General features: G+C 39.9%; 2 protein-coding genes across 3 annotated transcripts; both read left to right on the top strand.

The window, feature by feature from the left end:
* The first annotated feature begins 462 nt into the window (after nt 1-462).
* LOC149315079 (alpha-1-antitrypsin-like) lies at nt 463-14,688 on the top strand. 2 transcript variants are annotated; one of them, XM_089522463.1, is made up of 6 exons: nt 463-479; nt 2,479-3,165; nt 5,692-5,962; nt 7,275-7,422; nt 8,709-8,941; nt 14,601-14,688. In XM_089522463.1, exons 2-5 carry the CDS (start codon nt 2,496-2,498, stop codon nt 8,910-8,912), a joined length of 1,293 nt encoding a protein of 430 aa, XP_089378589.1. In that variant the 5' UTR covers nt 463-479; nt 2,479-2,495; the 3' UTR covers nt 8,913-8,941; nt 14,601-14,688. The 2 variants fall into 2 exon arrangements, with proteins under 2 accessions (XP_089378589.1, XP_089378587.1); XM_089522461.1 differs by lacking the exon at nt 463-479 and having other exon boundaries at nt 2,313-3,165.
* A 4,607-nt stretch (nt 14,689-19,295) lies between these two features.
* On the top strand, nt 19,296-25,902 carry LOC149315078 (alpha-1-antitrypsin-like). Its single transcript, XM_089523590.1, has 4 exons — nt 19,296-19,965; nt 20,815-21,085; nt 22,430-22,577; nt 25,464-25,902. Exons 1-4 carry the CDS (start codon nt 19,299-19,301, stop codon nt 25,662-25,664), a joined length of 1,287 nt encoding a protein of 428 aa, XP_089379716.1. The 5' UTR covers nt 19,296-19,298; the 3' UTR covers nt 25,665-25,902.
* The last annotated feature ends 260 nt before the right edge of the window (nt 25,903-26,162 follow it).

The raw sequence follows: 26,162 nt of genomic DNA, 5'->3' as shown, positions 1-26,162 counted from the left end.
GCCAGGACAATTAAACCAGTGTCAAACTCCATTAATTCTGCAGTGTGACAGCAACTCCAGTCTTGCGGCGGGTGAAGTGGGATATAAATAAAGCTAATAATAACAATAACAACAGCAATTTAGGACCACATGATATCCACCAAGGCACTGTGGCCTCTCATTAGCAACATCAACCTAGCATATAAAATGCCACAATGAGAAATTGGGCTATTGAGAAATAAATGCTTGAGAGCAGCAAGGTTAGGAGCCAAGCCACTCATGTTTAATCCCCCCCTCCAATCTTATTGACTATAGATGCCTTTGTACAAAGGTCAGAAGCAAGCTACAACTCCATTGCATCACATTTTCCTCTGGCTCCCTTTAGAAATCCCTATTTACTCTGCTTAATAGTTAACAATGAATACTGATCACAAACCTAGCATATAAACTACAGAAGAAGATCATAGGCCACTAGTGCCTTAAGATACCTTTGATGATCTGTAAGTATTTTTTTCTTCTTCCTCTTGCTCGGATAGTACATTTGTTGTTGTTATGTGCCTTGAGGGCCACTCTCATTTTTGGCAATCCTTTCATAGGGTTTTCTTGACAAGACTTACTCTGATGAGGTTTGGCATTGCCTTCCTTTAAATATAGGCCACAAAAGAACCTGCTATTCTTTTGCTGTCTCCCCTCCAAGTGCTATCTAGGCCTGACCCAGCCTAGCTTCCAAGATCAGACAGGATATGAATCATATGTAAGCAGTACATCACCTTAGTCTGCATCATATTGTTAGCCCCCAGATAGAGCAGACACACTGAATCAAAGGAATTTAGCTAGGATGGCTTCCATTGGCAGAATAGGGTGTATGTTCACATTATTTGGGGGTTGTGGGCACTGAAGAGAGGAAAGGAAGAGGCTTTTTGTGGAAGCAGAAATATATTTATGTTTAATTTCAACCCATCAAAATAAATGTGATCCTTGGAAGAATCATAAAATCAGAGAGTTGGATGGGATACCAAAAGTCATCTACTCCAACCCTCTTCTGAGACTGGAATCCCCAGCTTTTTATTATTATTATTGTTGTTGTTGTTGTTGTTGTTGTTGTTTATTTTTATAGCATGTAAATGTACACAGTGCTATACATAGAAATGATCAAATCAATAAAAATGAAATCTGCCAATGGTGTACAATCTACAAAATACGTATAAAACAATATATAATAATAGAAAATAGAATTGGTTAAAATAAGCAGGCAATAATTAAAAACCACAACATCAACTATCTAATCAAAAATCAGATAGATAATTGGATTATCTAAACTGTTCCTGGCAAATGAGCATCCAACTTCTGTTTAAAAACTTCCAGTTGCTTACCATCTTCGAATGCAGGCCTTTCCATGAATAAATTTTGCCTTCACAATGTTCTCTCCAGTGTTCAATAATAACCCTCTGTATTGTAATTGTATTTGTTTGGATCTTACGCTCTAGTGCAGCAGAAAAGAAGCTTTCTCCATTTTCCATATGATAGCTCTATAGTTTTAAGATAAGAATCATAATATGATTTTCTAATTATTTACCTGTTAGGCTCGATATCTGAAGACAAATATCAGCTGCGACATCTCAGAGAGTATGACTTTGTGGAACTTTATACATTCTTAGCACAGCAATTGCTTATCAAAGTGGTTGTTTTAAATTTCCACAAAAGATGCCCAGTGAAATGACTCATGGTCTATCTTATGGCCAAGGCAGTTAGATTTCCTTTCTGCTATGCAAAAAGATGAGATGGGATCCTAAGGTTCTTGACCAATTTTCTACTATCAGAATCCAAAAAACTTTGGAAACATTTATTTGGACCTATTCATGGTGGAGTACCAATAAATTGACATAGATAACAGTTCTTTTCATAGAAAATTAATGACAGATCTTCATTGGTTTCTAACCTATAATTTGGTAGTTTTGTTTGTTTTTAAAAGGAAACTAATGTTAAAAATTTGAGAGACAACCCTGAATCTTCTCAGAGGGTGATGCTTAGCTCTCCATATAAGTCTCAAAATGAAAATGAAATAGTCTTACTATATCATAAAATCATAGAGTTGAAAGAGTCCACAAGGGCCATCCAGTCCAACCCTATATGGAAAGTGATTTCAAAATAATATCAAAACCATAGTTTTTAATAAATGTTTGACTAGAGTATTTACAATTCAATGTAAATTCCAAGGAATGTGTGAATTTTACAAAATTAATGCCAGAAAAACATTGTTTGAATTATTATTTTTAAAGATTGTAATACTAAAATATTGAGAAGCACAATTTGGGTAGAGTCTTATAATCATCTTGTGATTTAGTGAAACTAATTTCTAAAAGTCATACTGCTCACAGGAAAAGTGAATAATTTATGTTATGTAAATGTATAGATCTAGTGCCCAATCCATCATTGTTGCAAAATCCCAATGTATTTCTGGAGTGATCCTCTAATGTCTTCTATGGGGGCTATTAACAGAGGACTTACATATCTCAATGAAGTCCATCATCAACCTCTCCTTGTTACTGACTAGTCTTCAAGTCTATTGTCATCATCTCCCAGGACATGTTGATCACCAAGATTGTCATGAAGACAGCAGTCCACATGAACATCAGCATACTCTTTCAGAAGACCAGCATGGACAGACATCTCCAGACTATCATAAGATAGCTCCAAGTAATGCTGATTTTGCATTCCGATTCTACAAGAACATTGCTTCAGATGCAGATGGCAAAAATATTTTCTGTTCTCCTCTCAGCATTTCAATAGCTTTTTCATTGCTGGCATTAGGTGCCAAATCTGAAACACACGATGAGATTCGTAAAGGACTTGCTTTTGATCTGTTGGAAATTGAGGAGAAGGAGATACACGAAGGGTTCCGCCAGCTCATTCATGTGCTTAACCATCCAGATAACAAAGCACATGTGAATTTAGGGAATGGCTTATTCATAGAACCATCGCTGAAATTCCTGCCTGCATTTTTGGAAGATGCCAAAAACTTGTATGAAGCTGATGGTTTCTCCACTAACTTCAGCATCCCTAGAGTGGCTAAAAAGCAGATCAATGATTATGTACAGAACAAAACTCATGGGAAAATAGCTCATGCACTTGACGAACTTGACCCAAGCACTGTCATGGTTCTTGTGAACTACATCTTCTTCAAAGGTAAGTTGAAGGGTAAAGGTGTTCTCTTATTTACGGTTTCAAACAGTCTGACATAGGATTTGCAAAGTTGTCCAGGAATAGGAAAGAAAACTTATCAATGCTCTTTTGCTCTCTCTCTACCCCACCCCAGCCTTTCTTCTGTTACATAGTGTTAGAAGGCTGTCTTTATATGAATGTGATAGGAATTAACATGCAAATCTAGAGTTTGTATAAGGAGTAATCGTATTTGTTTCTGATTGTCACAGCCTTGCTCAAAGCCTCCTCCTTTTGCCCCAATTGGCAGTTGAACAGACCAATCCAGCTGTTGGCTGTTAAAGTGGGTGGGGGTGTTTACGTAGACTTACAATAAGTGTTTACCGACCCATAACTCTAGGTTACAAATCTATAACTGCAATATAGAATGCCAGCTCAATTTGGGCAGCAAATATTTTAATGTACAAGTTTATAGACTTTTGTGTAACTAGAGAGTTCTCTGAACCTAGAAACCACTGTCTTATTTCTTGATGCCACTGAAAAAATGCATCCCCAAGTGTTAAGTGCTCAGTCATCTGAGTTGAATATTACACAAAACTTTGTAGCTCAACTTTGTACTGTATTTCCACTTCTCAAGATTTTAAAACTGCCCCTCCCTTCTCTTATTGCTCTTTGTATCGTGTAGCCAGATGAAAAATTCTGGAGAAATGGCAAGTTCTTTTGCCTTTGTTTTCAATTCTATCTATTTAATATGCACATAAAAGGATTTTAAAAACCCATAAAAACAAAGAACAAGTCAGGAAATGAAGAAATCTGACAACAAAAACAAAACGTAATTCATAGCCCAAATAGTGCTATGCTCTGTATTAATAAAAAAGAGAAAAGGAAATTAGAATCAAGAATCATTACTATTCGTACTATATGGTACAAATAAAGAAGTCTTAAGGTTTACATATATTGTATATTATACTTACTTCTTTCTTATATATTTTGACCATATGGTCTGTTAAATTTTCAGAATTTTAGGTGATATTTTTACATGACAGTAGTGTGAAATTTTGGTACCTCCCGATTAGACAAGTAAAAGATAGTCACATTTTTTCACCACCTTCAAAGAAAGGACATCTTAGCACTCTGTTGGAAAAAGAAATTGTCAACTACAATGAGGTTCTCTGTCTCTCCCTCTTTCTGTCTTGCTATATGAAAGTAAAAGACTTTGACATGCATTTTGTATTGTAATTATATATCTATAGCGTTACAGACCCATAACTGCTCCAAATTCACCAGTACTGCATATTCATGATTATGACATTATTGGCACAATTGTAAATGCTCCCCTCCCAAACCTAGTTTAATAGCCAACAGCTGCACCAAGCAAAGAAGGTCTGCTCTGATGATGATCAGAGTGCAACAGAATGATGTTTCCAGCCCCCTTCAGCCAGTAAGTCAGTCTGTGATGAGGAATTGTGATGGAGATCCTACGTTTGATTATTACAGCCCTGCACCCTGATCAGCAGCAGAACAGACAAAGTTGCTCAGTGGAGCTGCTGGGTATTAAGGTTAGTTTGAGGGGCTGAGTCAGGAGCTGTTATTTAGGGGGGGATACAGATGGGCGGCTCCATGGTGCCCGTTTTTGCCCCTCGTCGGTGTGGAGCAAACTGCACCGCATGGCACCCATGCGTGCCCTAAAAAGAATCCGCCTAAAGCGGCTTCTTTTTAGGAGCGCCATAATAATCCTCATACATGTTGATGCCACTGCTTCTGGCAAGCACCGTTTGGCCATGCAGATGCCTGGGCACAATTGTCATGTGCCCCCATGTGGGTGGGGCCACAGCAAGATGGTGCATGGGTGCCACTAGTAGGGCTGGGCACATATGGATGCCCAGCCCTACCAAGCCCTAAAATCATTCCCAGCACAGCACTTTGCACCAGTCTGTATCAGGACTTAGATGTTTATCACACTATACTCTTAAAGTGCTACTATTCCACTTTGACTCCTCTAGCTGCCTCCTGTTGCATTATGGGATTGGCAGTTTTAAGGAGGGGTATTTAGAATTTTCAGGCAGAGAAGTTCTCTGCCTGAGAATTCTAAATACCCCTCCTTAAAACTGCAAATCCCAGAATGCAACAGGAGGCAGCTAGAGGAGTCAAAGTGGAATAGTAGCACTTTAAGAGTATAGTGTGATAAACATCATAGTTACACATTTATAACTAAGTAGATGATGAAGATGATCTCAGATTTTTGTTCATTTTTTTCTCTATTTAGGGTTTTGCAAAATACAAGACATTTTTTGTAACAAACAAAATATTTCTGTATGAAATACCATGGCCAAAAACCTATGGTTAGTCTCAACTAAACTAGACCCATGAAATCAGTGGGATTTACCATTCAGCAATTGATTGATTGGGCCTACTTTGGCTGACTGTTTTATTATGAATGAGCATGGCTATCTCTGCTTTGTATGATAAACATATAACTATTGGGTACAGCATTGCCTTTGGGACATTAAATATTCACACTATTGTGTTACCAAATTCTTTCCCCCTTCCAAGCTTACTGGCAAAACCCCTTTGACACTCACTTCATCAGGGAAAAAGACTTCTTTGTGGATGCAAACACTACTGTGAAAGTCAACATGATGCATCGAAAAGGCTACTACAAGTTTTTCCATGATGGTGATCTCTTGTCCTGGGTAGTGGAGCTTCCTTACAAAGGAGATGCTACAGCATTCTTCATTCTGCCAGATGAGGGGAAACTGGAACATGTGGAAGGCACTTTAGTAAAAGAAACTCTGAGTAAATGGACAAAATCCTTTAGGCATGAGTAAGCTCTTTCTATGTGCTGTTTTAAATGCTGCTCCTTTTTTATTATTTAGTATGTATGAACTGATTTGATAAAATGACTTGACAATGGTTGGGACAAAATAAGGACAATGCTCCCCAGAAGAATTCTTCCTCCCACCATGAAATTTTCCAACAGCCCTCAAATTTCTGGCATTGCATGCACTGAAAACCTTTTACACCTGGAACTGATATTTCCTGTGTACCTATAACTTTGGCTGCACTTTTTTTTCAATGCCTAAACTGCATTTTTTAAGTGCTCAGCTGAGGTTTTAAGCTACTGTGATGTTAGAAATTTGAAGACTGAAGGAAAATTCATATTTGAGGGCACACTTTCATTAAAGTTAAGATTGTAAATACAATATGAAAACAATTTAACAATAAAAATACAGTACCACATTACAGAATTATTGGATGGTGATTCTGATTTTCTCAATATGTTCAGGGTGTTTTATTTTGAATCCATCATTGCCCAAATTCTTTTCTCCTTACATGACCATGTGATGCAGCAGAGCAATGAAAATCTTCTGATCCATAGTTTGCATAACAGATTGAAAAAAACCCAGCTCTATCATCCATATGATAGAAAGTGGGGGGTTTATTTTGTTTTGCTTGGGGAGAGGGATTTGCAATGCATATGAAGGCTTCTGCTAAATGTCAAAACAGTGCTGTTGATAATTATCATATTAAAAGTATTGTCCAAAGTATGATGTATGATGACGATGAAACCTAGATATGTCTTAGCCAAAAACAAATCAGAGATTGATATGGGTGGAAAGAATATTAGAAAATTATTTGTTTAAAATGGTTGAAAAACATGGGTTTCTTGAATGTTGAGGAATCCTCATGGGAAGTATCCCAGACTGATGGGAATCTTTGCAATTCAGGGCTTATTCTGTGTAAAATTTGCACAAACACAGAAAATATTTCAACACACAAATATTTCCTGTACAGGAAAAAAAACGTTTCCTACACAGAAAATGCTATATTTGGGATTTATTCTTCACAGTACTTGCACACAGATGAGCTGCATACAGAACAGTTAATTCTACACAAGAAAGAGTAATTTCTGCATAGTCCTGAATAGAAATGTTATTTTCTGGAACGAAAATGCTTTTGTCTGTGCAAACAATACTGCAAATTTTGTTCAGAATAAGTACCAGATTCTTCTTGTAGTGAGTAGAAAATTGCTAAAATTATTCATTGCTTGCCTTGATAAGAAATCTAGTGAAAAATTACATTCCTAATGACTGAATATTTGGACCATTTTCTTCTTCTTTTGCTTCATTAACTAGGAATATACGTCTGCTCGTCCCAAAATTTTCAATTTCTGCAACTTATGATGTCAAAGACTTGTTGCAAAGAATGGGTATAACTTCTGTTTTTAATGATACCGCTGATCTGTCTGGAATTACTGGAGAACAGAATCTGAAGATTTCTAAAGTAAGTATGGGAATGGGGATGCTGCTTAATACGGCTATGCCCTTTCCCTTCATTTGAATAATTATTTGTAGCTTTGTTTTTGTTTTTTTAAAAGTCTTTCCCCCCAGTGCATTGTTAATGTTAAAACTGTCTACTTTTGCTCTACTTCCACATGTCACCTATCAGGGAACCTGTATGTTTTACACAAAGGTGGAGGCCATTCCAAATAACAGCTGGATTTGCCTCTCATTCATAGGGTCACCATAAGTTGAAGTCAACTTGACAGCAGTTAATAACAACAATATTACTTCTCAGGACCGTAAGGGAGAATATGAATAACACTGAAAGCGGGTGCTTTTTTGATTCTCTTTTCTCCTTCTGGGAAGCCATTACAATTTTGTGATCAGAAGCATCACACAGTTAAATGCAGGGATAGAAAAGTCAGTCTGTAAGTCTGCATCACTTTTGCATGTATTTTTTCTTAACTCTGTTCCATCCCATTTCCACACCAGCTTTAATCTTTTTAACAAAAACATTCACATATGGATATATATTTTCACAAGGTAACCATTTTTGTATGCCTTATATCCTAAAACAAGCAACTTGTAGACATTTCAATCCAACCTAATAGGGTTTATATCTGAGTAGAGACAGGCAGGATTTCACAGAGATTGTCTGAAAGGAGGATAAAGCACTGATGTTATTGCTATTTCTACTTTTATTTCTATTACTGCTACTATTCATAAAATTAATAATAAAATGATTGCAACAGACTATGTTGCTCCTTTAGCTATCTGTAATGAGAAAATCCTTTATACGAGACCAATGGTACTGGGGCCTTCCATGTCATTCAACCGGTGAATCTATTTGGATTTTATTTTAAATTTTAAATGAATTGTCAATAGTTGTGAACCTATGGTTTAAGACTTTGGATAACTCCTTTAAAACTTGTAGAAAATTCACTGTCCTCTTTGATAAGGAATCCATCAGCTACCACTATATGACAACCACAATTATTACAAAGGTCTAGCTATTTCATCTGTGGAATATTCAGGTTTGACATATGGAGCCAGCTGAAATATCCTAAAAGCATCTGATCTTGAAGCTAAGCAAGGTCATCCCTGGTTAGTTCTTGGATGGGAGATGGCCAATATATTTCAGAGGAAGGAACTGGCAAGACCAACTCTGAGTATCCCTTGCCTAAGAAAACCATATGAAATTAACAAGGTCACTATAATTTGACAGGCAACTTGCAGGTACATACACACACATGATCTGTGGACAATAAAAATGTTCTCTCCTTACAGGTTGTTCACAAGGCTGTGTTGGATGTTAATGAGAGTGGCACAGAGGCAGCAGCTGTCACCACAATAGAGTTCATGCTCCGTTCTGCTCCATCTCGTCCTCCCCTTGTCATCAATTTCAACAGACCCTTCCTGATTATTATTGTTCATCAGCCAACATGGAGCATCCTCTTCATTGGGAAAATTGTGAACCCTGCCAAAGAATAAATGTTAGAAGAAAGTTACAGGTTGTTCAGGTGACTTTAAAATATAGATTTTTCCCATTTGCATTTTAACCATCTCTTCTCCGGGCTAAACATATACAGCTCCCTAAGTCTCCCCTCATTGGGCATGGTTTCCAGACCATTCACCATTTTGGTCACCCTCCTCTGGACACGCTCCAGCTTGTCAATATCCTTTTTGAATTGTGGTGCCCAGAACTGGATGCAGTATTCCAGCTTCTTCTCTTTCATCCTTTCCACCGCCCTTCATCTCAGTTGTGTCTATCTTTCCCATTCCTCAAATAGCCTTCTGCCTTCTTTTATCCATTTATCCAACAGTTGCCACTCACTTCAAGCACACAAAGTAACAAGTAGCTTTCAACCACTTGCTACTCCCTAGGTAGCTTACCTTGGCCCTCCAATTCCTCTCATGATTCTTCTCAGTACCTAGTATGTTCACTGGGCATCAGTTTGGGTTAATAGCATCCACACATCATGGGCTGAAGCAGACATTGGGGCTATATCATATTCAGCTATGATACAAGATATAGTTTAGAACTAAGACTGTGATTCTAGAGGGCTTCAGCAACACTCCATCTCTGCAACTTTTATACTTTGTAATTATTTGAATGTAAATGAGGGCATGGACAGACATATGTAATATTTATGGTGCTGACCTATGTGCATTCAGAAATATTTTCATATCGTTCACTCCTGGAATAAGCTCAGGGAGGCTTATTCTGCACCTTTTTTGAGTGTTTCAAACTGGGTGGGCTGAGATACCAAAAATGGCACCCATTGGCTTGAGCATGTGACACTGCCAAGAGATGTCCCCAGCCTTCTCTCAGTCCATGGACCAAAACTGTTTTTGAGGAGGGGGAGTGTAAAAGGCTGAACTGGACTGGTGGATGTCCATACCTTTGGCACTAGTGAACAAGTCTTCTGGTGCAATTACTACACACTTTCTGTTTTTTCCTTCTATGAACTGTGCTAAGATACCACATGGAAAGTCTGAGAGGCTGCCTAACATGTACAGTATAGACATGAGTTATGAGGGCAGCAGCCTCTCATACCCAAAGATTATAGGGTCAAAATTTGAAGGCTGAGGGTGCATTCAAGTGATGTCAAGGTAGTTGACTCTTGTAACCTTACATGGGATGAATCCTTATGATTTTCCAGGGACCTTTTCTGTGTGTGTGTGTGTGTAACTGAGCTGCGAGACAGACAGTCCAAAAAGGACGGTCTACAGCGCCTAGCTTTGGTCCGCGGGGAAGCCACAACTTCCAGATCGCAGGACTTCCCCACGGACCAAAAAGAACCCGCAAAAAGTGGGTTCTTCTTGCAACGTGATTATGATGCCGCAGTGCGCCAATGGCACACTTGCAATTTCATAATGGCGACACGACGTGAGGACACTAGGCGTCCGTCACATAATGATGTTGGTGCCCATCTGTACAGGGCACTGCCATTTTGATGCCCTCGTCACGTGTGAGGGGTGAGGGGTGTCTAGTAGTGCCGCCCCTCAGACATGACGAGGGTGTCCTATCGCACCGATCTGGACCGGGCCAATTACAAAATTATGTGCCTGTGAATGTGATATAGATAGACAATGGTCCAAAACAGTTTGAGAGCTCTTTTATTGCCATGACTTAGTGCTAAAGAATCCTGGGAACTGTCACTTATTGTGGCACCAGAGCTCTCTGACAGAGAAGGCTAAATGTCTCAAAAGCTACAGATCATAGAATTCCCTGGCATTCAGCCAGGGCAGTTAAAGTGATCTCAAACTAGATTATTTCTGCAGGGTGTTTTGGACCAATGTGCATTTTCTGTGGAGATTATCACATGGGGCAAAAAGGATAGAATGCTCCTGTCTTTACCCTGTCTTATAACATGATCACGCAAAGATTTTCAGAAGACATCTGTCATTATCTTGTTCTGAAGTTGTCTTTATCACGTATTTGCAATAAAATATTCAGGCAACATTGCGCTTATCCAGTCCTTCTCCCGTCACTGAAGTGACATGGCCCCTTCAGTTTGTATGAATGGAAACTCCTGTTAATACAATGGTGGGTATCACTGACAGGAGAAACACAGGATAAGTGCAGACACAATAAGGACCATTTTAAGATGGGGTAAGAATGGGAGCGATCCCTCCTTACCTTGTGTGATAATCTCTTGTGTCATAAACAGTTAAATACAAGATATTGAGAGTCAGAGAAAGTACAATGTACAAACAAACAACTTTTCACAGAACCAGTGAGACCTGGCACTGGATCCTAGTGGCTCCAGTGTCAATGTGGCTATGTGAATACACCTAGGATTTGAGTCTAAACTTTAAAAGAACCTATCTAAAGCTTGCTGAAGAGAAGAATGAGGGAGAAATGTTTACACTTTTTAAGGCCTTGTTCCCACTATGGTTTAAATCGGGTCATGATCTGGTTTAAACCATCATAGTTCCCACTTAATTTGAATCACTGAAGCAATTCGGAAAGGCGGGGCCATGGTTTCTACCTATTTAACCCGGGTTTATCCATTTAACCTGCATCAAAAAAGATGCTGGTAAAATGGGGTGTTTTTAGGCTGAATCGATTTATTTGGAAATAAATCAATTGAGCCCAAGTGGGAACCAGGCAGATTCGAATCGGATTCAAATCCACCCTGGTTCCCTGGTTCCTACGGGCAGTGGCTTCTCTGGCCTCCATGCCTGCTCTGCCCTCAGTCCTCCATCCTCCTGGCCTGCCTCTCTCCTTCTGCCCCGGCCTCTCCTCTGCCCCCGGTATGGCCAGGAAGGACAGAGGGAAGCAACGGCTGTCTCTTCCTGCACCGATTCTTGAAACCGGCACAAACATAGCGGAAACAACTCTGTTTGCAGAACTGGTTTCAGGAATTGGTGCAGGAAGCAAATCAAGAGGTAAGTGGGAATGACCCCTACATACCTCAAGGGCTGCCACAAATAGGAGGTTGTAGGCTTGTTCTCTATTGTCTAATGGTTTTAAGTTACAGGATGGTAGATTTGATTGAATATTAGCAGACACTTCTTGACAGTGAGAGCAGTGTGGCAAGAGAACCAATTGCCTAGAGAGGTGGTGAGATCTCTTTCTCTGGATGTCTTCAAACGGGTTGTTCCCACTTAAGATTTGAAACGATTTAAAATACAACGTTTTTAATAAAATTGATTCAAAATAACACTGTTCTTATCCCGCTATCCGAATCGCTTTGTTCATCGTTCCCATCTGGTTGTTTAAATCGAAGTTTTTACCTGCAAGCATTCCTACTTGGCATGAAATCGGTGTTTAAATAACGCGATTCTTCTCCTCCATACCTTATTTGGAGCTGTCAATCAATAGTACGTCAGAATGACGTAACATTAATCCGGAATATTTGGAAGCGATTTATCTTTTGGCATCGTTTCCATTTCATTGACAGCCAGGGAGAATCCCTTCAGAGAGCACAGAGATCAATGGGAGAGGCTTCTGGCAAAAAGCGAAGCTCTTTCCAGAGAAACTATGGGATAGGTTTTGGAGGGCAGCAGGCTGTCTCCCAAGACAGCCAGGGAGAATCCCTTCAGAGAGCACAGAGATCAATGAAGGAGGCTGCTGGCAAAAAGCGAACCTCTTTCCAGAGGAACTATGGGATAGGTTTTGGAGGGCAGCATCCTGTCTCCCAAGACAGCCAGGGAGAATCCCTTCAGAGAGCACAGAGATCAATGAAGGAGGCTGCTGGAAAAGCAGGGAGGGAGCACTCTTCCCAAAGATTCTCTTTCCAGGGTTGGAGGAGAAGGCAGATTCCATTTGAGAAATGGAGGGAGAAAGGCTCTATCCCCCCCCCCCCCCATTGATCAGAGCCCTTCCTTGCCTGGGCGAGATCAGATGCCTCATCGCGAGGAGCTTTCCCTTCCCTGCCTGGGCGAGATCAGATGCCTCCTCGCGAGGAGCCTTCCCTTCCCTGCCTGGGCGAGATCAGTGCCCAAGCGGGCAGGGAATGCCTCTTTGAGAGGAGCCTTCCCTTCCTGCCTCTCCTCCGTTAGAAATGGGCTCTCCCCACACAGAGGAGAGGTTGCAATCCACCGGGGGAAGCCTTGTACTCCTTTGGCAGATGCAGGCGCTTGAGCAGCCGGGACTTCAGGCGCTTAAAGCGCTGAAGAGATTAAGCGCCTGTAAACCATTAAAATAAGAAATAAAAAATAAAAATAATCCTTATCTCTTATTGAAAGACCACAGCGGACAAAGGGGTGAGGGAAGCAAAAATGGCGACAGCCAGACGGATGGGGACAGAAAGGGCAACTCCCCCAAGGACAGCCCCATCGCACTCCGCTCCTCCCATTCATCTAACGCAATTTCAAAGGCTGTCGTTCCTATTTAAATGCTCCGGTTCCTAAATCGAATCAATGGAAAAACGTAGGTCAGACCCTAGTGTTTTTTTAACACGCGTTAAATGAGGAAAACTCGAATCAAAATTTTATTCCGCTCTACAATTCGATTTGTAGTGGAGACGATTGCGGGTTGCTCTAGAACCGTTCTAGGTTTAAATCGGATCCTAATAGGAACGCCACTCCTTGGATTCGATTCAGAACGCGGGGTTTCACCTAATGAGAACAACCCCAAAGCTGGACAGCTACCTGCTGTGGATGCTCTAACTTAAGATCCTGCATTAAGCAGGGGATTGGACCTAATGACCCATAGGGCCCCTTCCAATTCTATGAAGCTTATCACATGGACAAAAAAACCCAACTGCACCCTAATGGGATGCAGCTGGGTTGCAGGATGCAGGCGGGAATTATTGCACATAATTCACCACCAATTCCCCCAGGCGAATGCAGCCCAGCTGCAGCCTGGGTTCCAGGCATGCTTCAGAGGCTGCTTTTCAAAGTCAGAAAGCTTCTGGCTTTGAAAGGTGGCCTCCAAAGCACACCAGGATGCAGCTGGTGGGATCAGTGGTGAATTACGTGTGATAATTCCTACCTGCATCCCACAACCCAGCTGCACCCCACTTGGATGCAGTCGGGGGGGGGGGGGTTGTCCATGCAATAAGCTCCTGTGAATCTATGAAAGCATAAATCAATAACCTTTGTACTATCAGGGCTGAGTGTCCAAGTCTACTGTACATTATCAGTCCCAGTTAATCTTAAAGGTTTTCTGTTTCAAGTCCTGAATCCATCTGACCAGTTTGGTAGGCATGTTTGTTGCCATCTCTCAAGTTTCTCCTTGTGTTAAAATGCATACAGGTTTTTCAAATGACTAACTCCTGGACATTGGATGCTGCTGTTATTGCTAATTGCCCTTGAGTATACTTCGACTCATGATGAACCTGTAAATGAGACATCTCCAAGATCCCCTGTCCTCAATTTCTCTTATCTTTTCTAGCATCATTATCTTTTCTAGTGATTCACTTTTCCTCATGAAAAGTGGCCAAAGTATGACAGCCTCAATTTAATCATCTTGGCTTCCAGGGAGAGTTCTGGTTGGCCTGTTCTAGAACCCATTTGTTTGTCTTCTTGGCTGTGATTGGCATTTTCATTACTTTTCTCCAGCACATCTCAAATGAGTTGATTTCTTTCTCTACTGCATACACTGGATACTTAACAATGATTAAAGAGTCATTACAGGCAATTTTATAATGTGTCCTTTTATTATACCAACCCAAAAGACATGAAATTCTCTATGGAAGCCTTCAAAACTGCATGTTTCTCTATCAGACAGAGACAGTAAAGAAAAAAAGCATCCAGGGAAAAGAGGGTGATGATCTTTGGCTGCCATAATCTGCATGTTGTCTGAGGTGGTGTGGAAGGACACTGCAGGCTATCAAATTAGGCTCACGCATGCTCCTCAAACAACCCTACTTCAATGAGAAAAGCAAAGACAATAAAAGGGATCAATAAAATGTGTGTCTTCTTTTGCCAATTACAAAAAAAACCTTTGAAATCTCAAACATTTATATCCAGTGCAAAGTTCATGTATGCAATGAAGGCACCATTCTGAAGGGACACAAGTGCTTCCTTTGTTATCCAAGAAGAATCTTTGCTATCATCTCCTGCCTTTAGAGGAAGAGATCTATAACATCCACAGGAAGAATCTATAATATTAGGACTAGAAATAAATTTAGATGCTGGATCAGACAGAAGCCAAACTGGGTGGATGTATCTTTGGTTGGAGGGAGTAATCTCTCAGAAAAGTCACTGTTGTATAAATGCCTCTTTCTCAATATAGTGTTCACCTACCCATAAAATGGGAGAAACCCACTGTCCAATATTTTGGCTTATCTCTGGTTTTAGTTTTCTGATTTGCAATCCAGCAGCTACTTCGTTGTTCTCCAAATTTTTGAAAGCACTCTTAGCCGGATGGGTCTAAGCCTGGGCCACTGGGACCATCCCTTTATGTATTTACAGAAGTGTCCCTATTTCCATCTGTAAAAGCTTGGAGGAGGAGTCCCATGGCTTGAAAACCTCAAAGTTAGAGCCCATACAAATGGTCCCTTATCTTGACTGCTGATAGCATTGCACAAAGTGCAGGAATAGGTTATACATCCATTGCATCATATTGTGCTCTCTGTCCCGTTTGATAATCCGTATTTGCTCTGCTTAATGGTTAATGCCACAAATTGGGTGTTATATAAGTCTAGGAGAGAAACGGCTAAGCACGGAGTAGCGTAGACCAGCAGAATACTATAAGATTCATTTGAAGCTTCTGTAAGTATCATCTCCTTTTTTTTATTTATCTGCTTCAGTTTTTCTTGAATTATCAGCAGTGTTGATCCTATTCCCCCATCCCACCTCACCCCCTGACATACACAGCTACCTAATGTTTTCCCTCAGTTCATTTTAATACAATTTCCAGGGATGCAGTACATGTCATGAGAGTCAGAATTCAAAACCACACTATTTATCTTGAGCACAAACCCACACATTCATTCTTTATTCTGCATAGGTCAAGATTTGGGATATTGCCATTCAAAGGGCTTGCTGTTTCATCCTCAGCAAAGCACTTTACAGCCAAATTTAGAAGCTCAGACATTCTACAAGGCAGCACAGTTTCAACATTTTCCCATCAGTCATGTGGCCAAAGAAGAAGATGGGTTTTCTTCTTCCTATGAGAAAAAAACAGTACTACTGCTGACTTGCTTAAAACCCCAATGTGGAACCACAATCTAAGATTATGAAATATATGTTTAGTTACAGTATTCATACACATAAACACACAAACATGGGTTCTATTTCTTCTGTGTTGAATTGGGTGGCTATAAAACTAAACAAAAATGGTGTAGTTCAAGTCCCAGTGAAGTCAATGATAGGTTTTGACTGATATTTCAAATGAAATTATTGTGCCACCCTGCTCCTAGCAGTTGTCAAGAAATATAAGAGTAGTCAACAATGGAGCTACCTGAAAGAAAAGAGTTAAGGTCTAATGAAAAATGAAATAGCTTTACCTCTAGGAAAATGATTTTATAACAATGTAAAACATTCTTAGATGAGTAGTCTTGCTGAAATCATTATGAGTAATTTAGAGAAGGGTAGGTGGTCTGTAACCATAAACACGTTCCAAACACATATTTGATATTTGCAATGATTCAGTACTAGTTTTTTAAAGAGTCAAAGTCTTTCATCACAATTCTTTTGTCATGTGCACTTGAGTAAAGGTAAATTTCCACATTTTACATTATTTATTTGTGTTTGTTTAAAAGTATTGTTATATCTTCCCTTGATGTGCAACATATCTAGTTGCTATGCAACAATAAAAAACTCCAATATAATCAAAGATAAAGAGGAAAAACACAACTATCAGTAACACAGTCAGTGACAATAAAGTAAAAAATCATGACAATGGGAGTCATCAAATGCCAAGTGGAAATTTTAAAAATTAATATGTTCTACCACTCACTCAAAAAATAAGTAATCTTTGTCAGGGATGAGAAATATGACCCTTTCCACTGCAACTCCAACCAGTTTTCACCATTGGCTATATCGATTATCAGTGAGGAGAGGTTGAGTCTGGTAATATCTAGCCTCATATTGTATGAATCCACCATTTTTAAGAATGACATTCCAGTACCTGACCCCAAAGTCTTTGGGTATTGGCACATTTGTGGAATGACCAGAAGCAGCTGAGATATTTTTGTGATGTGAGCATGTCAGTGATGTGACACTGATGCTGGCATATGTATGTGGAAACTTAAGCCAGCTCCACCCAAGTGTGTAGCTATGGGGGGCATGCAAAATGGGGGCATTGCTCCAAATAAGAATTCTTCCCCTCTCCAATTAAATTTTACATCAGTCTTCAAATTTCTCTCATTGTAGTAACTTAAAACTTCAGTTGAACATTTAGAGGTACAGTTTAAGCATCCAAAGAGAGGGGGCAGACAGTTACCAAGGAAATGTAAACAGGGCACATCTAAGAGTTCAAAGTCTAATTGATTTGCAGTGCAATGCTAGAAATTTAGTGAGTTAAAGCGAATATCAATGGTCAAGCAGAATTCATATTCAGTGGGTCAGGGCTTTCATCCCCCCCCCCCCAATAGCTAGACACCTTTTTCAATTGTATTTTCTCATATTTTAGAGAAAAACTAGACTCCTATTCATTTTTTTCTTTGAAGTTTATTGACACATGAGGAGGACAAGTGCCACAGAAGAAGGAAAAGCCATTTAATAGTTTCAAGTTAATTCAGTGATTTCAATCACCTTTGCCAGGGACTTGCAGAAAATTATCAAGCAAGACAAAGTGTGGCAAGCATCATGATGCACTTTTAAAAAAACCACTAATATTTATTCACAATATTTTCACCATATAAAACTACTAAAAAAAACTAACATAACCATACATCATCCAATAAAAAACCTACCTCCACTTCATATAAAACATCAAATCTTATTCATACCTTAACATAGAGCCTCTACAGACCGGACCGAAAGGCCAGCTTGTGGGTGGAGTGATGGCACAGCATCCACACGCTCAACGCTGTGACTCTGCCCCATCACACCATGATGCCATGTGCCTGTTTACATGGCATGCGGCCTCATGGTGTGACTTACATGCAACATCCAAACAATGCAGCGTGGAAGAAGCGTCATCCTGCCACTCCGTCGCTGCTATGCTGCCCCTTCCAGGGAGTGAAAAAGAACCCCCTTTTCAGGACTTCTTTTTGCTCCATGCAGAGACCGCAGCATGCAGTTGCTGCGGCCCCAATCTGGGGCAAAAAGGTGTGATGTGTAGCCGCCCATCAGTATAGCCCCATAGCCTTATTAACATAATACAACAATTGGAGCAGCATGGTGCACTTTTAAGATCAGTAGCAACTGCAGCCACTCAAAGCTGTGCAATTCATGGGAAGCTCACAGATTGCCCTAGGAATCTAATTTGTCTCACTCTTTTGCAATGAGATGTGGGGGTTCAAATGTGGAAGAGGGCAATATGTTGTTCCCTACCTATTCACATTGCTGTAACGTGGGAGAAGGGATGCCAATCTTGCCAATCTTCTCTTTGAACAGAGGCGATGAAGGGCCTGGAAACCATGCCTGATGAGGAACAACTTAGAGAGCTGGGGATGTTTAGCCTGGAGAAGAGTAGGTTAAGAGGTGATATGATAGCCCTGTTTAAATATTTGAAGGGATGTCATATTGAGGAGGGAGCTAGCTTGTTTTCTGCTGCTCCAGAGAGTAGGACCCAGAGCAATGGATGCAAGCTGCAGGAAAAGAGATTCCACCTCAACATTAGGAGGAACTTCCTGACAGCAAGGGCTGTTCGATAATGGAACAAACTCCCTCAGAATGTGGTGGAGTCTCCTTCCTTGGAGGTCTTTAAAAAGAGGCTGGATGGCCATCTGTCAAGGATGCTTTGAGAGTTCCTGTATGGCAGGGGGGTTGGACTGGATGGCCCTAGTGGTCTCTTCCAACTCAAGATTCTATGATTCTATTAGAGGCAGTCTCTCCTGAATATGTTGCAGATTAGCTACCTGCAGGACTTTAAAATCCTAGCTTTCTGAGCAGTCAATTTTGCAGGTCCTAATCTAATCTCAAATAAATGTGTCTTTCAGTCCGTTTGCCTTTTTATTTCTAGTTACAGAATTCAAAGATATAGCTGTGTTAGTCTGTAGAATCAGTATGTGGAGAGATCTTGTCAATACATGTGAGGAAGTAGACTTAAGTCTACAAAAGCTCATGCTGTCAACTTCTTTCTTTCAGTTAGCCTCAAAGTTGCTACAAGATTTCTAGTTATGTTTGCAAGTCCCTTTCATTTCTGATAAACCGTCCTTGCGAACAACACCTAGCCTTTTAAATATATTTGAGAAGGAGAATGTAATTTAAAATTTCATGTTTAGGTATGTATGTGTATGAATATGATAACTGAACATATATTTTAAATCCTTAATGTCTGAGAGTTTTGTTTTCGTTTTACAGACCTCCATGAAGGCCATTTACCTTTCCTCATTACTTATTGCTCTTCAAGTCCACTGTTTGCACCAACCAGGACACAATGACGGCCCAGATGGCCATAGAGATAAAATTATATTTGAAGATCAGGATTCACCTGTGGAAGAGGAACAAGGAAAGAAGACTACATATTATGAAAAGATAGCTCCCAATAATGCTGATTTTGCATTCAGATTCTACAGGCACATCACATTCCACACAGCTTCCAAAAATATTTTCTTCTCTCCCTTCAGCATCTCCACAGCTTTTGGAATGCTAGTTCTGGGTGCCAGATCTAAAACCCAAAGTCAGATTTATGAAGGACTTGCTTTTAACCTGTCAGAGATTGAGGAAACTAAGATCCACAAAGGATTCCACCAGCTCATGCAAGTGCTAAGCCATCCAAATAGCAAAGCACAAGTGAACATAGGGAATACCTTATTCATAGAAGAATCACTGAAAATACTGCCAAAGTTTCTGGAGGATATCAAAAGTTTATATACTGCTGAAGCGTTTTCTTCAAATTTCAGCAATTCCACGGCAACTGAAAAGCAGATAAATGAGTATGTGCAGAACAAAACCCATGGGAAAATAACTCATGCAGTGGAAGACCTTGATCCAAGCAGCGTAATGGTTCTTGTGAACTATATTTTCTTCAAAGGTACACAGAAAGCTAAGTGAATTATTTGGGTCAGGGAGACACTCAGGGATCTGAACAATAGAAACAATTTTCTAGATCTCTTATACTGCATCTGCACTGTAAAAAAAACCAGTTTGACACCACTTTAACTGCCATGGGTCAATGCTATAGAATTCTGGGAATTGTAGTTTTGTGAGACAGCCTTATTAATGTAGTTTGACACCATTTTAACTGTCGTGGCTCCATGTGATGGAATCCTGAGATTTGTGTTTTGTTGTGGCACTTCTCTGACAGAGAAGGCTAGATGTCTCACAAAACTACAGATCCCATAGCATTGAGCCATGGCAATTAAAGTAGCATCAAACTGCATAAATTCTGCAGAGATGCAGCCTATGTCAGGATCCACAGCAGTGAAAAACGAGAATATTGATTTGTAGAAGAATATGTAAGAATTAAATTGGCTGTTTATGACCATAAAGTTTTAGTTTTTAAAAGGGGGAACAGAAGATTTTCCATCTTGACCATCGGTTGATGTGCCTGATCTTTCAGATTGATTTTTAATTTGACATAAAAGTAGCCCATGAGAGAAGGAATGTTTCTAGGAGTATGTCAGTTATTGTCCTGTATTAGTATCTGTCTCAGCTAGTGTTCATCTATTTTAAACTCTAGTCTTGTTGCCATCTTGTTTTTCATTTCCAAAGTGATTTCCATTGTCTATTTCCTTGGATTTGGAATTAAACAACAACAATAACAACATACAGTTCTAGTCCTCTTGTACTTATATAAATTAATGCATAATATTATAGATAAATTTGCCTGTTTGATCATTAATATTCACACTAACTTATTACCTTTATCTATCCCTCACAGCTCACTGGCAAAACCCTTTTGACACTGACTTTACCAGAGAAGAAGACTTTTTTCCAGATGCAAACACAACTGTGAAAGTGCAGATGATGTATCGACAAGGCTATTACAATTTTCTCTATGACAATGAGCTCTCTTGCTGGGTGGTGGAAGTTCCATATAAAGGTGATGCTTCTGCAATTTTCATTTTGCCTGATGATGGGAAAATGAAGCAAGTGGAGGGTGCCTTGTCCATTGAAACTCTAGCTAAATGGAAAGCATCCTTAACATTAAGGTAAGTCTTAGCACTGTTTCTTGCTGATCTTTTCTTTATTGTTCTCATAGGCCCGAGACAGACGGGCCGAAAGGGGCATGGCGGCAGCAATACTCGGGTTTCGGACTGTGCAGCAACCGCATGGTCTGAAACCCTAGTATGTAATGGTGGTGGCCTGATGGCAGCGACCTGTCCACACGGACGCCACCATCTTGACGTAAGGGACATGCAGCATCCGCACATCGCTGCATGTCCGTTATGTCACGAGTGCACCAATGGCGCACTTGCGACATACCCCAGCCACTGCTAAAAGAACCTGGAAGAACCGGGTTCTTTTTACTCCAGAGGGACATCATGCGGTTTGACGGCTGCGGCGTCCCTCCAGAGTTAAAACACATGCCTGCAGATCCCCATTTTTGGGCGGCCTGTACTGCACCATACGTTTGTTTGTAGGATTATTTTGTACCTGTCTCTTCAAAATGGTATCCAAGTCAGGCATTTAACTGGCATTTAACCACTGTGCCACTAGGGCTACTTGATCTCCAGTAGAACAGACCTCCACCTTTCAGTGCAGCTGTTGGATGTCAAAATAGGGTGGGTCAAGCATGGAGACATTAGTTAATTACTCATTCATAAATAAATAAGCAATGCAGAATATGGCCCATAGTTTGCTTTTATCTGGTTTTTACTTCACACAGCCCTCCCCTCTACCTGCTTTCCTATCTTTCTCAAGGCACAGGTACCATCGCTAATTAATGATTGACCATTGTTTCATCCCTGCAACAATCATAACAAGTCACTGAGTCAATTTCTCAAGCAAAGAAACCATACCACAATTGATATATATATATATATATATCCAATGCTCTGTGCATGTGTGTGACCAGACAGAGGTAATGATAGAGATAAAGAGCTACTGGACAAGTGACCACAGGCCATAAACACTTTTCTGTAAGGTTTCTGCTGCACCATTGTGCTTCCAAATGCATAACACAGTTTGGCAGCAGTAGAACACAGTTCAACTCCCAGAGTGACCAGAGGAAGAGAGGCTGACAGGCAGGATTCAATAGCTATAGTGCAGCTGGAGAAAAGCAACATCCATCATTCTCCAGCAACTGTGGTTACATTGCAAGAGGGTTCGCTGAGCAAGGAGGTATTAGATGTCTCCTATAGCAATGACTAAAAAAGTGCATATGCTGGTGTAATGAGAGGATATGCATGTTATCAACAGGATTCCAGGCAAGTGGGGATGGATATCTCAAATTAGTTGTGCCACTGTTCAACAGCATATACCTCACGTATTGATGCCAGCTGGAAATTAAAATTATTTAATGTTTGAATTGTTGCTGTTTCTTTGTTAACCAGGGAAATACATCTCTTCATTCCAAAATTGTCAATTTCTGCCTCTTATAACGTGAAAGAATTGTTGCAGAAAATGGGCATTATTGATGCCTTCAGTGACAATGCTGATCTGTCTGGAATAACTGGGGGACACAATCTGAAAGTTTCCAAAGTAAGTATGACAATGGGAAACAGTGCTTAATATCACCATGTTTTTTGCCTTTAATCGGTTACTTTTCTTTAAAATTTGAGGTGTGATTTTTTTTTATTGAAGTAATTATCAATATATAATAGATTTGCATTATTAAGCATAATTGTTTAGGAACCATAAGAACTATGATCAGAAGCCAAGGACATAATCAAGGAAGGATGCAGAAAGATACTATCTGTGGCCAAAAAGGAAGAGAGAGAAAATGGATAACCAGCAAAGTGCTTCAAGGAGTAAAGGAAAGAAGAGAAACAAAAGAAAAGGGAGAGAGGAGCAAAACCCAAATCATTAATGCAAATGTCCAACAACTAGTGAGCAAGGATAAAGAAAACTACTATAATAATCAGTGCAAAAAAATAGAAGACAACAACAAAAAAGGTAAAATGAGAGACCTCTTCCACAAGGTCCAGGAAAGCGAAGTTCAAATCAAGGATCAGGATGCTCTATGACAAGAAAAAGAATACACTACAAGATCAAGAAAAAAATTAAAAGACGTTGGATGCAATACAGGAGCTATAGGAAAAAGATGAAAAAATGAATGACACATGAAATGAAGAAGCATATGAAGATAAATACCAAATTCTAAAAAGCAAACTGGAAGCTGCACTAAGAGAAATTGGAAAGAATAAATCATAGAATCATAGAATCACAGAATCATAGAGTTGGAAGAGACTGCAAGGGCCATCCAGTCCAACCCCCTGCCATGCAGGAAATCCAAATCAAAGCATCCCTGACAGATGGCCATCCAGCCTCTGTTTGAAGACCTCCAGGGAAGTAGACTCCACTACACTCCGAGGGAGTGGGTTCCACTGTCGAACAGCCCTTACTGTCAGAAAGTTCCTCTTAATGTTGAGGTGGAATCTCTTTTCTTTCAGCTTGCATCCATTGTTCCGGGTCCTGTTCTCTGGAGCAGCAGAAAACAAGCTTGCTCCCTCCTCAATATGACTTCCTTTCAAATATTTAAACAGGGCTATCATATCACCTCTTAACCTTCTCTTCTCCAGGCTAAACATCCCCAGCTCCCTGAGTCGTTCCTCATAGGACATGGTTTCCAGACCTTTCACCATTTTAGTCGTCCTCCTTTGGACACGCTCCAGTTTCTCAACATCCTTCTTAAATTGTGGTGCCCAATACTGGAAACAGTATTCCAGGTGGGGCCTGACCAAAGCAGAATACAGTGGCACTATTACTTCTCTTGATCTAGACACTATACTTTTATTGATGCAGCCTAAAATTGCATTGGCCTGTTTAGCTGCCGCATCGCACTGTTCACTCATATTCAACTTGTGATCCACTTGGACTCCCAGATCCCAAATCGTCAGGAACAGATGATATTCCAACTGAACTGCTACAATCCACATATACAGAATCAACTCTAGTGCTAACTAAAATATGCCAACAAATATGGAAAACAAAACAGTGGCCAACAGACTGGAAATGATCAATATAGATTCCCTTCCACAAAAAAGGAGACATAAAAGACTGCAGACTGCACCATTAATTTCACATGCAAGCAAAATTATATTGAAAATTCTGCAACATAGACTTCAATCATGTATGGCGAGAGAAATCCCAAAGATGTGAGTGTGGTTCAGGAAAGGAATGAACACTAGGCATATATTCAATAAAAACTATTTTTAAAAAAGGAAAGGAAGGAGTACTAGGGACCTCATTGCAAACCTACAATCGTTAAAATTCCGGGGGGGTGGGGGGTGGGATTAGCACATGTTCATTGATTATAGCAAATCCTTTGACCACTTTGATCATGAAAAGCTATGGGTTGCTCTTAAAGACATAGGAGTGCCTCTACATTTCATAGTCCTGATGAGAATCTGTACTTTGGACAAACAGGCTATGTTAGAACAGAATATGGAGAAGCAGACCAGTTCCCAGTTAGCAAAGGGATCAGGCAAGGCTGCATTCTGTCACTATTTGTTCAATTTGTACACAGAAAATATCATACACAAAGCAGGCCTAGATTCAGAAGAAGAAGGAGTGAAGATAAGACGAAGGAATATCAACAATCTATGATATGCAGATGACACCATACTACTAATCAGTGAACATTATTAGAGTTTTAATCTTCTAGGGCAGAGATCCTTATGAAATAAGAATAAAAATGAAGCCTTGCCATTCAACAACAGAACAATATGCAGATTAACATATAATTCACTTCCTCTCAACCAACAGTATATATACACCACTCTCTTCCATGCCAGTATTCTCTGAGGATGCCAGACCCAGCTGCTGGCGAAACGTCAGGAATAAACTCTGCTAGAACACAGCCTCATAGCCTGAAAAACCGAGAAAAAACTAAGAATAGAAATGTGAAGTTGAAGGTTTTCATGGTTGGCATCCATAGTTTCTTGTGGGTTTTGGGGGGCTATGTGACCATGTTCTAGAAGAGTTTATTCCTGACGTTTTGCCAGCATCTGTGGCAAGCATCTTCATAGCCCAAAAAACCCACAAAAAACTAAGAATAGAAATGTCTCTTGCCTTCTTAGATGTGGTGATTGTTTGGTATATGTTCTAGAAATTGCTTTTAAATAATAGTTCATTATACATAATTAAGTAAATAATTTCAGGAAATTTTATATATAATTACATATACATCGTTGTCGGACTTCATGGTCTTTTGGTAAAATTCACTAAGGGTGCTCAACATGTTTTCTTTTCCCTATTGGTTGCAGATGACTATTCTAAGCCACAGAACATGATCCACTTCTCTTTTCTTTTCATATTTCATATTTCAATTAGAGAAATATGCCACCAGAAATAAGGAACCAAATTTCAAGACATCGCTGTATCTTCTGCATATGGAAACAATAAAATACCTTTATTTCCTTACAGGCTGTTCACAAGGCTGTCGTGGATATTCATGAAAGTGGTACTGAGGCAGCTGCTGTCACTGTTATAGAGATTTCTCCAAGGTTTGGTGGTCCTAGTACTTCCATCAAATACAACCAACCCTTCCTCTTCCTAATCATTAATAAAACAACACACACCATCCTCTTTGCAGGGAAAATAGTAAATCCAACTGAAAAACGATAATTAGCTGATCATCTAGAGATTTGCAATTTGTGCATTATTGGGGGGGGGGGGGAGGTGATTTTACACCATCCATGAGGATTGACCTCATCCCAACAGGGCTGTCCTCAATTGATTTGAGATTAAAGAAGGTGAGTGCAAAGCATCCATTGTTTGAATAAAAAAATATTTTAAATTGCTATGATCTTGTAAATTGATTCCTTCCACTACCATGTGACTTATTAAACATCTATTTCCCTAAAGGAAGCTCACTACTTCATTGATAGATTTTTGAATCTGATAAAATGGATGTTCGTATGAAATGAAAGCCTTGTGGAACAATGCCAATGGGTGGATGCACAATTCTCAGGCATCCTAAGGTATGCAGTCAGGAAAAATGCTGGGAAGGGATAATAATAATAAAATAGTGGGCTTTCCAAATATGAGGATGTTTTCTAGGATTGGAGTACAGAAAATATTCATTCAGAACCAGCTTTGAAGCTGCAGAGTGATATGTAAAGA

Source organism: Sceloporus occidentalis, unplaced genomic scaffold (assembly GCF_023333645.1).
Source record: "Sceloporus occidentalis isolate IW3139 unplaced genomic scaffold, rSceOcc1.0.p SCAF_4, whole genome shotgun sequence".
Lineage (NCBI taxonomy): Eukaryota > Metazoa > Chordata > Lepidosauria > Squamata > Phrynosomatidae > Sceloporus > Sceloporus occidentalis.
This window is presented reverse-complemented; position numbering and strand designations above follow the sequence as displayed.